The sequence below is a fragment of the Urocampus carinirostris genome, chromosome 1 (genome assembly GCF_059441175.1).
Source record: "Urocampus carinirostris isolate Australia breed hairy pipefish chromosome 1, RoL_Ucar_1.0, whole genome shotgun sequence".
Lineage (NCBI taxonomy): Eukaryota > Metazoa > Chordata > Actinopteri > Syngnathiformes > Syngnathidae > Urocampus > Urocampus carinirostris.
Genome location: NC_142349.1, coordinates 510,181 through 528,002, shown reverse-complemented (window position 1 = coordinate 528,002; position 17,822 = coordinate 510,181). Strand labels below are relative to the sequence as shown.

The 17,822-nt window shown below is 43.6% G+C and overlaps 1 protein-coding gene across 4 annotated transcripts in view; it reads left to right on the top strand.

Annotated features, from left to right (window-relative positions):
* Positions 1-17,822, top strand: part of cog1 (component of oligomeric golgi complex 1) — a 70,058-nt gene that overhangs the window by 38,055 nt on the left and 14,181 nt on the right. For 3 of the 4 annotated variants that reach the window (XR_015849923.1, XM_088330303.1, XM_088330190.1), the window contains exons 7-8: positions 7,340-7,676; positions 9,268-9,710. The exons of the other annotated variant lie outside the window; for it this stretch is intronic. Coding sequence is in view for 2 of the 3 variants with exons in the window: in XM_088330303.1 (XP_088186429.1) it covers positions 7,340-7,676; positions 9,268-9,710 (780 nt within the window). In the remaining variant the exon portion in view is untranslated. The remainder of the gene's footprint in view (positions 1-7,339; positions 7,677-9,267; positions 9,711-17,822) is intronic. 4 annotated transcript variants of the gene reach the window in all.

Genomic DNA, 17,822 nt, shown 5'->3' with positions numbered 1-17,822 from the left:
TAAACTCAAATTCACAGTGGGACAAAATTAAGCAGAAAAGTAAAGTCATGGGCCTAAGTCAATATTTATTGAAAAATTAACTGCAACTGATATGTAATGTGTAACCTTATAATATGGAAACAAACTTAAGTTTTGCTTAAACACAAATATGGAACAACCAAAGCTTGATATTACAAAAACATGAGAAATTAAATTTGAAATAAGACACAACATTTTTAAATGTTGACAGACCATGCCTTGCAGTAGAAAAAGTGCATAAGAAACAAATGTAAATCTAATTGTTCTGCATCTACATAGCGCTTTTTAAGTCAATGAAGACCTCCCAAAGCACTTTATAATGTGCTTCAAACTTTCTCTTTTACACACATTAACTAACCGATAGCAGCGTCAGCCATGCAAGGCAACTACCTGCTTGTCGGGGGCATTAGGGATTCAGTGTCTGGCCTCAAGGACACTTTGACATATAACTCGAAGGAGCCGGGAATCGAACCTGCGACCTCTTGATCCCAAGACGAACGCTTCACCTCTTAGCTCCTGCCGCCCCGAAACAGATTTATTCAAGCTCAGTTTGCTACGCTCTGATTTACTCTGCACATTGGTCTAAGCCAAACACCTGGCATCTTTCTTTCGATGCAAGTTCGTCAAAGTCTGGAGTCACGCTCTGAGCTGAGGAAAGCCTCAGGAAAGAGTGAAGGTGCTCATCAGTGAGTCGACTGTTGTAAGGTGTTTTGTTCAACTTTTTAGAGAACAGTTGCTCACATAAATGTGCCTCCAAACATTGAGAGCATCTGAGGGGCTTGGGTATGTAATTGAGGCTTTGTGTCAGGAAGGAAACATGGAAACTGCGCAGCACCAACAGTCATATTTTGATTTGAGCATGTCATGGAGTTCAATTAGCTCCATTTGGAGGCTGGTTGGTGTGCGTTCCACATCGATTGCATAACAGGTTACTGAGCAGTTCAAATCTTCCTTTCTGAGCCTCGAAGTCAGCAAATCGCTGGGAAAACTCTACGCTGAGCGCGTTGAACTGTGTGAACTGTGCGCTAGGCAGCACGGCAGGAGAAATTTTGCGCTGCAAACATTTGGCAGCACAGAAAATTACCAAAGTGTCCTTGCAGCATCTTGAGTCTTCCACAGACTCAACTTAGTTTTAAAGGCCCTCACAGCTGCGTACATGTCTGTGATGACGTGGCCCCGTCCCTGAAGCTGCAGGTTATGCACATGGAGAAGGCTTACAATGTCAGAGAGAAATGCCAGCTCACACAGAAACTTTTCATCTCTCGGCTCTGTTGTGAGCTTTCTTTTGTTCTTCATAAACTGACAGATTTCCTCACGCAGCTCAAAACATCTGTTCATTATTCCTCTGCTTAGCCATCTCACCTCTGGGTGATGAGGCACATCTCTGTATTCTGAACCCAACTCCTCGAGAAAAGACTTGAACTGCCGGTGATTCAAACCCTTGGCTCTTATGAAGTTGACTACTCCTTTTATAGAGCTCATAACATGTTCCATTTGCAGAGCTTTGCCAAACAGCGCTTCCTGATGAATGATAGTTATAAATTGTAATCTTACCTGCATCTTCCTCCCGCATCTTCTACTGAATTCTGCCAACTGATCCGCTCTCATGACCGCACATTGCGGGCGCACTATCTGTCGTCAGTCCCACAGGTTTATCCCAAGGCAGGCTCATTTGTTATACATTTGGATAATTATTCAAATACATATTTTCCTGTGGTTGTTCCATGTATTGATTTTAATCCCAAAAGTTCCTCTGTGACGCACCGCTTGAGTCTACTCCACGGATGAAGATTGACAGCTGAGCAGTATCAGACGTGTCGCTGCTCTCATCCACAGCAAAGGAGTATGCAATAAAATCTTTTCCCTTTTTATTAGTTGTTCATGTAGATGAGTGGAAAGCTCACACATGCTCAGCCATGGTATATCTGCTCAGGCTCACGTTCCTATCTGGGCACACAGTGTTGAAAACTTTGACCATACACCTTTTGACAAACTCGCCCTCATTAAAGGGCCCGGGCCGATTTTGCGATCTCTGCTGCCACAATAAAGCTGGCCTTTACAGCAGCTTCACTTTTTGATTTTGCTTTCGTGAACAAGGTCTGCCTGCATACCAGACTTCTTTTAATCTCCTCCACCTTTTGCAGCTTCTGCTTTAGGTCCAGGTCCTTGTACTTTTCATAATGTTTCGTTTCATAACGTCTTCTTATGTTATACCCTTTCATTACAGCCACACCAGCTCCACACACAAGAAAAACAACAACTAGCTTTGGTGGCTTTGCTTTGCCTTTGCATATCTTCTTCCCTCGTGCTCTACGGCAGCTGGCATTGCTTTGTATGTCAAGTATCATCGCCCCCTACGTGTCGCGCCCAAGAGTACAGTTGAAAAGATGCCGGTAGGCTGCTGTTTTAGAAACAATTGCTGGAAACGTAGCTAATGGCTTAAATGTGGAACAAATCCACACGCAACATGCTCTAAGGTAATAAGAGAGCCAATTTTCACAATTGGAGAGTCCGCTCTCTCCAGTCATATTCAGATTCAGATTCAGATTCAGATCTACTTTATTGTCATTCTAGTACACGTGTATACAGAACGAAATGTCGATACATCTGACCCGCACAGTTTCCTCGAATGTACAAATATAAGTAAAAGTTGTATTGTATTATGGCTACGTATAGTATTTTACCATACCATAGTTCCGATAGTGCAAGAGGAGTAGCTAACCAGATGTGCAAAATGGGCATTCAGGTTAACAAGTCAGGTAAACAGTAACATTAACACTGTAACAGTAACGCTGTAAGTACAATAGTGCAGAGAGCAAATGTGCAAGGAGTGGCAAGCTATAAAGAACTGCCAGTAGTGCAAAAAGTCAGATTAGCAGCCGTTAAGATTTAGGTTAACTATATGTTAGATTGACCATTTAACAGTCTAATGGTCAGGGGGACTAGACTACTGCGGAACCTGGTGGTCCTGCACCGCACACTGCAGTACCTCTTCCCAGAGGCTAGCAGAGTGAACAGTCCATGATGGGGGTGAGAGGGGTCCCCGGTAATGTTCTTAGCATGGGATAGGCAGCGCTTCTGGCCAATGTCCTGAATGGAGGGAAGTGTAGTCCCGATTATTTTCTCTGCTGTCCTCGTTACCCTCCTCACACTACCCCAGTCGGTAGCGCTGCAGCCTCCACACCACACAGAGATACAGCTGGTCAGGATACTTTCTATGGTGCCCCTGTAGAATGTGATGAGGGAGGGTGGGGGCAGGTGGGCTCTCCTCATCCTCCGCAGGAAGTACAGGCGCTGCTGTGCCCTCTTAACCAGTGATGCAGTGTTCACGGACCAGGTGAGTTTGTTTGTAATGTGCACCCCTAGGAACTTGATACTGCTGACAACCTCCACAGCCTTGTTGTTGATGCAAAGTGGGGCATGGTTGGGCTGGTTTTTCCTAAAGTCGACAATGATCTCTTTAGTTTTGTCAACATTCAGGACCAGGCTGTTGTCCCTGCACCAGGCCACCAACTGCTCCACCTCCTCTCTGTAGGCCAGGTCGTTGTCGTCCCTGATGAGGCCCACCACTGTTGTGTCGTCAGCATACTTCACGATGTGGTTTGTGGCGGACCTAGGGACGCAGTCGTGTGTCATCAAGGTGAACAGCAAGGGGCTCAGGACACAGCCTTGGGGGGAGCCCGTGCTGAGGTAGATGACATCTGAGATGTTCTGACCTATCCGCACTGATTGGGGTCTGTCACTGAGGAAGTCCAGCAGCCAGTTCCGCAGGGGGGTGTTGAAACCCAGGAGTCTCATTTTGTCTACCAGATGTTGTGGGATGATGGTGTTGAATGCTGAACTGAAGTCCAGGAACAGCATCCGCACATGGGTGTTCTTCTCCTCTAGGTGTGTCAGGCTCAGGTGAAGCGCAGAGGAGATGGCATCCCTGGTGGAGCGGTTTGTCCGGTAGGCAAACTGAAAGGGGTCGAATGAGGAGGGGAGACTGGAGGTGATGTGCTCTTTAACCAGTCTCTCAAAGCACTTCATTATGATAGGAGTCAGTGCAACGGGCCGGTAATCATTGAATGATAAGATCTGGGGTTTCTTTGGCACAGGGATGATGTTGGCAATTTTGAAGCATGATGGTACTTTGGCTTGGTCTAGCGAGGTGTTGAAAATGTCTGTTAGTACACAAGCCAGCTGATCGGCGCACTCCCTAAGTACCCGCCCCGGAATGTTGTCCGGGCCTGGAGCCTTCCTTGTGTTGACCCCTCTCAGGGTCTTTCTCACGTCGGTTGAGTCCAGGTGGAGTGCCCTTTCGTCCTGATTTGGAACCGCTTTCGCTGCAGTGGTGCCGTTTTGTGCCTCGAACCTTCCAAAGAATTTGTCGAGGTCATTCAGAAAGTCCATGCTAGTGTCCTGCACTGGGGCGGTGGTTGGCTTGTATTTGGTAATGGCCTGAATGCCTTTCCACATATCCCTGGTGTTGGTTTTATTGAGGAAACGTTCCTGGATTTTTTGACTGTACGTTCGCTTTGCTAGTCTGATAGCACGGTTCAGGTTAGCCCTCGCTGATCTCAGCGCCTCCTTGTCACCAGATTTAAAGACAAGGTTCCGTACTTTTAGTTGTTTGCGTATCTCAGCAGTCATCCAGGGCTTCTGATTGGCACGGCTGCATATAGTTTTGGTATTGCTGACGTCTTCTGCGCATTTACTGATATAGGCTGACACAGAAATGGCGTTCTCATCTATATTTATTTTGTTGTTGTAAGTGGCAGCCGATTTAAACATGTCCCAATCAGTGCAATCAAAGCAGTCCTGTAGTGCCTCCATTGCCCCCTCAGACCACACCCTCACCTGCTTCACTGTAGGTTTTTCTCTGGTCAGCAGGGGCTTGTATGCTGGAATTAGCATAACAGAAAGGTTATCTGATGAGCCAAGGTGGGGGCGGGGGGCTGCTTTATATGCACCTTTGATGTTTGTGTAGGCCAGGTCTAATGTGTTCCTACCTCTTGTAGCAAAATTTACATGCTGATGGAAATGCGGGAGAACTGTTTTCATATTGGCCTGGTTAAAGTCCCCTGCCGCAACAAAAATGCACTCGGTGTAAGCATGCTGCAGTTCACTCACAGTTCGGTAGAGAACGTCCATTGCCTCCTTCGTATTAGCGCTGGGGGCACGTACACGGCAGTAATGATGGTCGCGCTAAACTCCCTCGGTAGGTAGAAGGGTCTGCAGATCACCGTCAAAAGTTCAATGTCTCGTGAGCAGTGATTCGAGATTATCTTCGCATTTCTACACCAGTTGTTGTTTGTATAAATGCATAGACCGCCACCCTTGCTTTTGCCGGTGAGCTCGCCGCTTCTATCAGCGCGGAAAGCAGTTAGCCCCACAATGCTGACAGCGTCATTCGGGATAGATGAGTTTAGCCATGTCTCCGTCAGAATTAAAGCACAACAGTTCGTCAACTCGCGGTTCGATGAGAATTCCACTTGTAAATGGTCCAGTTTGTTGTCCAGGGAGCGGACGTTGGATAGGAAAATGGATGGTAGAGGCGTTTTGAAGGGTTTAGGCTTCATCCGAGCAGTTAGCCCGGCCCGACAACCTCGTTTCCTTCCCCGGTCACAGCGCTTCCGCTTGCCACTTTTACTCGCTGCTTTGTAGGCCGCTGTGTTCTGTTGACGTAGCACTCCGAGGCTAAGTAAACACTCCAGAGTGATCGTCGAAATTTGCGCTGGATTTCTGGATGTTCGCATATCCAGCAAAAAACTGCGATCGTATATTAATCTGCAGTTAGAGTTGTCTTTGTTCGCCCTCATAAACTGAGTCGAAGATTGGGGTTTTTGACCAGAATGTGAGAAACTGTCGGGAGCAGATGCAGCCGCAGCCATACAGGGCGCCGCCATTTTGAATTTTATATGAAAGGCAATTGACTGAGATGGCTAGCTTAAGTATTTTTTTGCCAACCGTTTGCTACATCCTACATCTAAACAGGACACTCTAAAGTGATGAAATGTGCATTATCAACTATGGTAATGTCAAAAATTAAGGTAGCGTTTCCTAGTGGTAAATTGTAATGGGAAAAACTTCCTTCAGCTGAAAATGTAGGCTACATATTTCTGTCATTTTACCAAACACCTTAATGGGGAGAGATTTGTCTTACAAATATTTCCACATGTTTTGATCAGGTCCCCAAATATATTCTCAATTTACTCCGGATCTAAAAATCCTATGTCTTGACAAAGTCACACGCTTGAATAAAAATTTGCAGATGTAAACCGAATTTGTGTACTTTTTTTGAGGACTTGGAAAAACACGTCTGTGCAAATCACTGATATATTACTGGATCTGCAAATTACATTATTCACACTTTTAATGGTACTGGAGGAGTTGGAATTGTTTGTGAAAGTCTTTTAAAAAATGCTTGAATTGCCATGAAAAAGGTGTACCACCACTGTTTAATCAATTTTTTTTTTTACGAGATGATGCGTTTTGAGGACAGCATGTCTTATCTTTGTCATCATGAGCTTCGACGTCATTGGAGGGGTGCCAGCAGCTTAGCAAGGTTACAAGTGTTTTAAACAAAGTTTTAGTCTGTTCTGTGAAGAAAACCCTACTTATGTCACAGGTGGATGCAGTAATTTTACAACAAAGGACTTGTAGCCCAAAAAAAAAAAAGAAACCACAGAGAGCCACCAATGGGGTTTAACCTGTATGATCAGCCGCAACAATGGCTGAAAAACACAAAGTTGGTCGAGCAGGCAGCCGAGATTTTACAAACCAAGGAACACTGGCACTAACACCAGCTTAGACAGCCAAACAACGCAAGGTGGGCAGCCAACAAGCACCAACTGGGAGCCAACAAAAAAGGAAAGTCCTTGGCATCACCTATGTTAATGGAGAGTTCGCCAGACAAAATGATCCAACAGCCCCACACGCATCGAAAAACACGAATGAAAAGCCACAACTGCTTACTTCCAAGCCGAAATAAGCAGTATGCAATCGGTGTTAGCTACCACTCGCTGTCTTTTTCAAAGCTTGCTTCACAAGTTGTATTAAAGGAGTTGCCATTTTGAAAGTGTTGTGTTCTTTCAATGACGTCAGAGTTCTACAGCAAACAAGCCAGATGGGTCAACTTTGAGACTACATTTCTTGAGTCCCCTGTGCGTGGAATATTTTGCAACAAATTTGGATCATTGTGGGAAAAGTACACTACTTTTTCTGTGTCTTATTGAAAGAAAAGAATTACAGATTGAGAATACCTTTAATCAAAACTGTATAATATCTTATTTGTGTGTACGTATTCTCAAATTTGCAACCCTGTTTAAATCCCTACAAGTCTATTACCAAAAAAGAAACGGAAGGCATCGCAAGGAGCTTAGTGGAGCTGCTCAACTCTGCCGTTAAAGATCTTGAGGGCCAGACCATCAAAAGTCGTGAGGCCTGGTACGAAGCAGACGTGTCCACCTATTTGTGGTCTGAGTCTCCAGGCGACCTGCCTAGTGATGCGGGTTGGGTCAGCCTTGCTGAGAGTGGACAGTGTCACCAAAGAAGTGGTCTGGCCATGAAAACTGAAGCCCTGACACCCTGTGTTCAAAACTTTTGCTCTTCCATGGACGCCAAGCTGAAAGACTGGCTTGATGACGTTCAGCACTACCTTCCATCCAAGGACACAGGTTGGTGTCATGTTAGCATACATCCTTCAATTCCTTTAAAAATAAAATCTATATCCTTTAACCACATGGGTTGTCAGTTCACCACTTCCTGTGGTGTGTCTTGGGCAAGTACGTGTTCAGTCGCTGCCAAAATGTGAACTGAGTCCAGTTACCGCCATCCTATCCCAATCCAGGAATGCTGAAGTTCTGTTCATTTACCAATTACATTTGTTAAAAGTTTCGAGTTTTTTTTTTGCTTTAAAAAATGACACATTTACATGTACTTTTTTGTCCATTGAAAATTCATGAAAAAAGGGAAATTAAACAATTCCATCACCCTTTATCATATTACATAAGTATAATAACTAGTATAAATGTAATACATAAGATATATATACGTGTGCGTTATTATGCAAGGTTACTGTATTTGTGAAACTATTGATTCATTGAAAAACATCACTCACCTTAATCATAAACAATTGTGTGCAATATGAATAAATCCCGGGTTGCGGCTGTAGGATTCCCGACACTTAACCCACTGGACCACCAGTTATACAGATGACACACAAAAAGGCATTTGATTTTATCTGATTATCGCACTGCTTTTACTCGCAGTGCCAAAAATAAATGTCAGAGAAAGGAAATAACAGCAAACCGTCTTAAAAGATGGAAATAAACGTGAAGTCCGATTTATCATCAGATACACCAGAGAGTTTTTGCCTTGTGCTTTTTTGCATTAATATCGTTCAGGACGGCTTTCTTTTTGCATTCTCTAACATTCGTTCCTGGCACTGTGGGTAAAAATTGTGTGATAATGAGATAAAATGTAATGCCTTTTGTACATTATCTCTTATACTAGTATTTTAGTAGTTTAGGTGATTGCGCTCTCACTCTCATGACCCGGTTTCTCTTCCTGTTGCATACGATGTTTTGCAAATTTGATTAACATAAATATGCATTACTACGAAACTAATGTATACATGCACTAATATGTACGCGAATAAACTCTGTACCTCTTACTGAAGTTTTAATTCCATGTATTTTAGTCCAGTGCACCTAATACAGGTATATGTAAATATTAATGGAGAGAATATTGTCTGAGTGTGCCTTATAACTTGGTGTGCCTTGAAATCTGGAGAATGCGTTCTATAAAATTACCATTAAAACAGTTATTATTGTTATCAGAGGGGCATTGTGTATAATCTAGTGGCGTCTTGGTGTTACGTAGACCTCATACAATATAAAAATACATATACAATCATCCCTCGTTTTTCACAATATTGTGTTCCATAAATGTCCCGTGTTAGTCAAAAGCCTCAAAGTACAAAGCTTTTTTTGTTTATTCTTTTTTTTTTTTTTTTTTTTTCTCATTTATTCATTAAAATATTTAAGCCTGTGAATTGGGTTGATTCTTAAGTATTTGTTTGACAAGTAAAATAATTGTACTTAATAAAGTTAAAGTTTGATGATTTGATAAAATCGATGTAATAATTTGGGGCTGCATTACCTCAGGAGGTAGAGCGTTCGTCTTGGGATCAAGAGATTGCAGTTCGAATCCCGGCTCCTCTGTGTTACATGTTGAAGTGTCCTTTAATGATGTATTTCTCCGCAGGTTCAGTTACAACAGCATCATCAGGACATAGCGGGTGTTCGCCAGCATCCTCCCTTAACCGCTTCATGGACATGCTCGCAGTGCAGGAAGCGTTACGAGACGGATGCTTGAGTTGCGTTCAAAGCATCCTCTCTGCCGTCCGTTCCAAAATTGCCATAATGGCGCCAGATCCCAGTCCAGCCAGCATGAATTCTGTCCTTTTCATGGCAAGGCTGTGTCAGTCCATGTGGGAACTGTGCCCCAATTTGAAGCACTGCATTTTGGGACAAGAGAGCGGAAGCGAGGCTGTAGCCAAAGTGACTCCAAGGCAGAGTAAGAAATTAGGCAGAGCAAAACCGGCCCCGGAGGTTAGCACTGCTCAAACTAAGTCGGTGGAGCTAAAGGAGGAGCTACTCAACTGCAGCATGGTAGCCTACCGCATCTGGACCTCTACTCTTTCAAAGGTTAGCAAAGTTCTTGTTTTTCAGGCACAGAAATTCTCTTTTTTTGATTTGCCATTTTGAAGTTAAAAGGGGTGACCTATGTGAATTTTGTAGATCTGAGGACAAAATGTTTGGACTAGGGAGGGCGGTATTGTGAGATATTTTAGAGTGAATAGGGCGTTATATACGATTTGTGCACACGTTACGACCCCATAATGAATTGCAGTATACAGTACTCCCCATGGGAAAGGCCAGTAAACGGTAGACATAAAAAAAGCTATACTATTCAACACAATTGGAAATGACTAGTCAAACAAATATTGTTTGTCAGGTAAGGTGGGTCACCTTGTCGGAAACCACAAAGAAACTGATGATAGCTTAGCAGGGCTAGTTACTGACCTATACTGTTTTCCTCTTGATATATTCACAGATCTAAGCAAGCCATCTAGTATGACTGACTTCAATCCTCACGATCTGTACCACTAAAATTCTCATACACCGACGCTGGTCTAAAAGCTCATAAAAAATTCTTACCAGTTCTTAGTAGCTGATTTGTGTAATGCGCTGACCGGGAGCTTTTGTGCCTAAAAATTCACCCCCTAGGAGTGAAATGAGCCTCCGTTTACCCCAGTCACAGTAATAATCAATTTTTAAATAAATAGCTTACATAACATGATTTGCGCATCCTTTAACTGGCTGGTAGGAGCACCACTTCCTTCGTGTTTGACAGCCTCCTGGCGCCAACCCTCTCCAGGCTGGATTTTGGGGTAGGGGTTTGCTCCCTCACATGAAACACAAGGTACTGGTTTCCATGGTTACCAGTAGCAGGGGAAACCTGATCTGTCTCAGATACAGCACCTGCGTCATCTCTTTGCTGTTTTTCGTGTAAAGCAGTGACAGGCAGCAGCGTGTTGCAACACCGATACAAGATAAACTTGATCAAAACTCTGCAATACCATATTTATTGGAAGCATTTGGATAACTATGGATTTTGTACCTGGTCATGTTAATGTGGTTTGTCAAAGTACTTTGTGAATAGGCAAGTCAAATTACTATTCTATATGTAGTTAGATCAGGGGGATTGTGGGCACCAGGTAGCCTCCCAAAACACCTGAGCACCCCACTGACTGGTTCTGAAAATAGCTCAACAGTGATGGTGTCCTGGCAGGTCCCATGCTCTTTTAAGGAAACTTAATTGTCTGCCAAGACTTTTACCGAAAGTCTGATGTCAACATGACTTTTCTCCACCACAGAATCCCCCCATTGGGAGTTTCAACTCCCACTCTGAACGGAAATTAAAATTGAAAAATTAATACAGGGTAGTGGTAAAGTAACATAAATCATAGCTACCAATACACGGACAGAGTTTACGCGAATCGAAAATAAAAATAAAATTCTGGCGGTCAGCCTGCTGTGATTATTCTAACTTTCATTGTTTATGTTTCATTTACAAAATCCTCCGACACTCCAAACACTTGACTTGAACATTTCAACCCATGCACTAATCCCCCACTGCATTTATCTTTATCCGTACATACTGGATTATACACGTAGACTGCCGATGGTTGCTCTGTACATAATAAAGGTACATGCATATATGAACTGACAAGTGATATCAGTGGTTACAACAGTGCAAACCTCTGGTTAGAGTCGTTGGTACATTTTAACATGAGTGCATGATTGGATAGTAATACAGTATACATATTGGCCTTAGGCCTGACCCCCGTGAACACTTTGAAGACCCTGCTTCGCCGTATTCGTCATCGGGTGTCGTGAAGTCAGATGTCGGAGTGGGAGATCATCCCAGCAGGCATCACGCTCAGTTTCCATGCAGCCCAAAACCCGGAAGCGACGATGCATCCTGACCATCTCAGTCAGCAGCTTACTCCCCGGCAGTGTGACATACCAACAAATGAATCACAATTAGAAACCAATATATTCGCAGCTATTATTCCTAGTAGAGCTAAGATTCATGGCCCGAACCCGAACCCGAGGCAATTTCGGGCCGGGTCGGGCCTGAAATGTCAGTCATACGGTCGGGTCGGGTCGGGTTCGGTCCTGCTTTTTTTTTTTTTTTTTTAATTAATTAATAATTATAAATATATGTTCATTAAAAATATATACTTAAACTATGTATGGATACTAGACCAAGGAATACTTGTTATAAAATAAATAATTTGGATAAAACGGAGAAGGAGCTGTAATTGCTTTTAACGGAGCCAGAGCATGCTCTGTGCACGTGACGTGACGTGAATGCTGTCCTCTTAATAATCTTCCCCTCCGCAAATTCGCGTGATTTTGGCCTGGTATCCCCGATATGGAGTCGGACCAACAAGAAGTTAAGGATAAACTCAAGAGAGGAGAACTGACGAGGAAAACGCACTCTGGTAAGAGTTTTAATAAGCGTTTTATATAGAATACGATCGCTTTTGTCGGAAGTGTACATTGACGTTGGTGACATTTTCATCCGCGTTAAAAAACGCAATTTGCAGAATAAAATCACGCTTTATTGTTTAAATAAACGCGTTATATAGACTAGGATCTCCCAATTATTATAATTAGCTCGCTTTATTGTTTTAATAAGCGTTTTATATAGAATACGATCAGGGGGGGGGGGGGATTTGCATAGGAGTCGGAAAAGGGCACAACACGTCAACACCCCCTCAATGATAGTGCCGCGCTAAAATCTTAAGGACGTACTACTACTGCTGCTGTGGATTATGGCCCAATGATCAAGTCGTCAAAATGACGGACGCCCTTAAATGTTTTCGCTACCTCAAAAAAAAAAAAACGTCAATGACAGATTGTCGCTTAATGTAACATCTGCAGTGCAGACACAGAAATATAAAAGATGTAAATGTTTATACAGTTTTATTTAACTTAGGCCTAGATGTTGTAACAAAAGGCAGAGTTTAATTTGTTATCATAAATCACCCCTCCTTATAAATAAAATATGTAATTTCGGGCCCCCTCGGGCCGGGCCAGCAAATCCAGTTAATTAGTCGGGCTCGGTCCGGGTCGGGTTTAATACCCCTCGGGCCTGCGTCGGGCTCGGGTGCTTTTTTTGGGCCCGATCTTACCTCTAATTCCTACGCTATAGTGTGTTGCGTGTCTCACAAAAGTACTATCGGATATTGCATTTAGTCCAGATCATCATACGCGTCTTTTCCCGCAGATGCTCCATTATCGAGTATAGGTCTCCCTGACTGTTGACGTCGCCAGATAAAATTCAAGGTGTTGAATTCAGTTGAGTCATCTGTTTTTCGTCGCTCAGAAATAAGCTTGGATATTCAATCACTAACTGTGCTAATTGAGCTTCTGCCACCTTAGTACCAGCCAATACTGTCATTTGTTCTCCAAAAGTCTTAAGCATTCCTCTTTTTAGAATAGGTATGATACAGAAACACAACAAACACATAACTATTACAACGGTTAGTACAAGAATTCCCCCTTTCGCTAACAGACCACCCCAGTACCAAATGTAGACGAGAACCAATCAAAGGAGATACTGTTCTTCTCAGTATTTACTGTCACTTCATTGCTTAACTCACGAATCTTTGACATTGCTTTTGTGAAGCTTCCTGATTCGGCTGTATTTAAAGGTATATAAGTACAGCATTCGTCTTTTATCATATGACAAACGCCTCCTTTACTGGCTAAGAGAAAATCGAGGGCCTGACGATTCTGCCAGGCCATCCTAGATGTCTGATGTAATTGTTCTCCTATTGCACTAAAGGCCTCGTTAGTGTAATTAATAAAACGTTGTTGGTTGTAATAAATGTAATTAATCCATTCTGCGTTCTTATTTGGAGTTATCCAGATAAATATCTATTCCAATCCAGACTTAATTTCATTCCTAGCTTTAAATTCATCTTGAATTCCCCTCGGTTGTCCGATGGCATCTAGATACACTCGTCCATTCGGAACATATGCTCTCTTAACTCTGGCTTCTCCGGGAGTTCTTAGTACCTCATAAAACCCCTTATACATTATATGGACAGGTACTTTCATTCTCACAAGTGTACACAATCCTATCCAATTTCGTGGGAGCCTGTTCCTTAAATAGTCACCCCCACACATCCAGTAACTGTCTGCTACTGCGACTGATTGATCCCTAAAATAATGTATGTCCGGAATTGACATTGTTATGTTTTCGCACGACTGATCATGCACACCCGGATTTTCGAACCATATTGCCTTTTCTGGAAAATATGGATCCATCTTTGCGTGTGGAAACCAGGATATAACCCAAGTTGTCTTACACTTCACTGTCGTGTTTCCTACCTCATGTCCAATTAGGCCACTATAACTATACGCACCACTCGCATAACATTCATACTCAGCGGTTCGATCTACTCTATACCTTGTTGGAGGGCCTTTTTGGTCCGTTGTTCGTTGAAATTCTCTACACATCCTATACCTAATTTTTTTCAGGTGTTGATGTCAGCCTTGTATAATAATGTCCACCTTTATGACCAGAAGTAAATCTACATTCTATCGTACACATTGGCAGTGGAGGAGGTTTAACAACAAAAACTTGTGAAGCAAATCTTGGGTCTTTGCAAATCCGCCGCTGCTCCTCTGCACATGTCTTCATATTATGCTTTTCTGGAATTACAATTGAAACACCTGGCGGCGCCATCGAGCATGCTATACATTCTTCATCTGTCATGTCTCTCGCGGTATACCATAACCATCTATACCACAAGTTGTACTTTGCGTTTTCCCACCCACGTTCTTCCGTCGGGTCAAAACTTCTTGGCCTAAATACACCCAAGCCTAGTCGACTGTCCTGACCGTCAACTCCACCATCCGCACAATAGTCTTCGTATGCTAAACTTTTTTGAGGTTTTACTCCAATTGGCTTACCCACTGTACCGTTTTCAGTTTTAACTTCAATTGGCTTTCTTATTGTAGGGCTCATGGTAACACCTTCTTTCAGATGTGGCTTCTTTGGCTGTTTAACCTTTGTTACATTTTCCTGTATTTTACGTACTGTTAGTGTACTCATTTCTGGCCGTTGGCGTGTTGTAACCTCACTCTTCGGTGTTGTCGCTGTGGGTGTAGGCTTCTCAGGCTGCACTTCCGGACCCGCGATTTCCATTCGCCGCTGCGATTTCTCGAGCTCTAACGTTACTGCCCTGTTGATCTTGGTTGGTCTCCTTGACGGTGGCAGCGTGAGCCTTGGTACAGTGGTTCAGATGGTACCAGGTTGAGCTGCCCTCGACCTGGACTGCGGTCGGCGTTGCCCTTACGACGGTGTATGGTCCCTCACGCCTCGGTTGGTTCCACTTTTGTCGAAACACCTTAATGTACACGAGATCTCCTGGGACCACCGTCTTCTCGAATGGTTGTTCGACCTTGGACTCTTGTCTCTTCATCTGCAGGTAGATGGCCTTCTGGATAGCCGTCAATTGTCTCATATAGTCTCAGTTCAGTTTGTAGTTGCTCAAGCGGCGGCCCCTTATAGGGACCTCTCAAATGCGGCGCTGGCATCGGTCTGCCTGTTAGCATTTCATGCGGTGTTAAATGTGTGATCTGATGAGTTTGCATACGATAACTCATCAACGCTAACGGTAGCGCATCCACCCAGTTGAGCTTAGTACTCGCACAGATCTTGTTTATCTTTGATTTCAATGTTCCATTTACTCTTTCCACCATGCCCTGACTTTGTGGGTGATACACTGCACCCAACCGTTGTTTAATGTGTAATTTTTGTAGGATGCCCTTCACGACTTTTTGAACAAATGCCGCACCGTTATCTGAGCTTATTTCTGACGGTATGCCAAATCGCGGAATAACTTCTCTGATCAAAAACTTAATTACTGTTTCCGTACCTAGATCTTTTGATGGCACTGCTTCAACCCAACCACTAAATCGGTCGATCACGACGAGCATATATCGTTTTCCTTGGACTGTCTTTATCATATCTACATAATCAATAACTAAATGCTTAAAAGGCCCCTGTGGGACTGGCACAAATCCAATCGGTGCCCGTACGCATTTTCTGATGTTATTCTATGCACAGATTTCACACTGGTTGAGCACTTCGTCTACCGTGGCCTGTAAATATGGAGACCAGTAACCTTGTTTCTTCAGCTTTTTTACAACCTCCCCCCCTTGCACAATAATAATAATAATTTCCTTTGTATTGTCATTCTTTGTAACAATGTACACAGAACGAAATGTCGATACACCTGACCCGTTGTAGCGAGCCGATGCAGCCGCAGCCAACAGAGGGCGCCGCCATTTTACCAATTAGGTATGACTCGGCCGAGGCGCGAACCAGCGACCTCCCAGTCTCAAAGCGGGCACACTACCATCTAGGCTACTGATATTGTGCGCTTCCGATATCAACATAGTCAGCAGTGACACAGGAGCAATAATCAGTCCTTCATGTGATCTCCAAAGTCCCTTATCATCACAGGTAGCACCCCTCTCTCTCCACAGTGTCTTTTCGTTCAGGCTTGTGTTACCTTGAATCAGGAATATATCTTCTGGCTTTGCTACCGGTTCCAGTGAAACCATAGGTGCGAGGACAGCAACTTTGCTTTTTGACACTTCTTTGGCTGCTTCATCCGCTGCATTGTTCCCACGTATCACTGCATCATCTCCTCTTCTGTGTGCCTGGCACTTGATGATGGCTAATTTCGATGGTAACATCATTGCAGACATTAGTTCCGTGATTTGTTGATGATGTTGATTTTTTGAATCCTCTTTGCTTCCAAACAGTTCCAAAATGATGGCAAACTCCATGTGCATATGCCGAGTCGGTGTATATATTTGCAGTTTTTCCTCTTGCAAGCTTACACGCTTCTGTCAAGGCTTTTAGTTCTGCACGCTGAGCCGAACAGGGCTGTTCACATTTTTCTGCTTTCTGCGTCACATACTGCTCAGCTTCTTGCCTTACAACTGCGTACCCAGCATGATTTCCTTGGTAATCTCGGAAGCACGATCCATCAACAAAATTTGTCAGGTCTGCATTTAGTAGCGGGGTGGACTCCAAATCCGGTCGCAACCTGTACTTCATCGTGTCTGCAACGCATTCGTGTGCCTCACCCTCGAACTCAAACGGTATGGTGTTAGCCGGATTTGTTGTATTACATCTTTTCAATATGTCAACAGTGGCATGAACTGCAGAGATCTGGCCTGAGTAACAACAAACTTGCCTTGATTTATCAGTTCTGAGATTTTGTGATGGGTGTAAATTATTACTGGATAGCCCATAGTTACCGTTGTGGCCTTTTCATATGCATAATGAACTGCAGCCAAGCCTTGGTAACATGGCGGCCATCCTTGCACCACATTGTCAAGTTTGGTCCTGTAGTAGGCAATTGGCTGTTTTTGTCTGCCACTGCACGTCTCTTGCATTAACACAGCTGAAGCATACATATTGTATCGATTCGCTAAGTATAGCATAAATGGTTTTGTGTAGTCCGGTGTTGCCAGAGAAGGCGCTCTTTGCATTTCTTGCTTGATGTTTTCGAAAGCGTCCATCGCAATGTCTGTCCATTGTAGTTTTGCTCTTAGCATCGTTGTTCCTGCTTCTTTCATTAAGTCCCTCAATGGGTTGGTCTTCCATGCGTAGTCCTCAATCCACTCTGAGCTGAATCCCCTCATTCCAAGGAAGGTCATCATTTGTCCGACCGTCTGAGGTTTCAGAGCTTTGCTGACTCCCTCGAGCTGCTCTGGTGTCATTGCAATGCTTCCTTGTGAGATGAGTCCTCCCAGATATTCCACTTGCGGCTGACAGTATTGTAATTTGGCTTGTGAAGCCTTGTGTCCTGTTCCAGCCAGTCTCTGTAGGACTCTGATTGAGTCTCTATGACATTCTTCGAGCGTTGCTGAGCAGATTAGCAGGTCATCAACATATTGTATCAGTGTACTATCGATGTCCTGGCCTTCCAGGTCATTACGTAGTACTTGGTTGAACATATGAGGACTGTGTTTGAAGCCTTGTGGCAACCGTGTGTAACTGTACTGCTTACTTCGGGATGTGAATGCAAAGAGATACCATGAGTCTTCAGATAACGGTATACTAAAGAATGCTGAACAAAGATCAATTACTGTGAAATACTTTGCGTTTGGAGGCACATTTGTAAGGATGGTATTTGGATTTGGAACTTCAGCTGG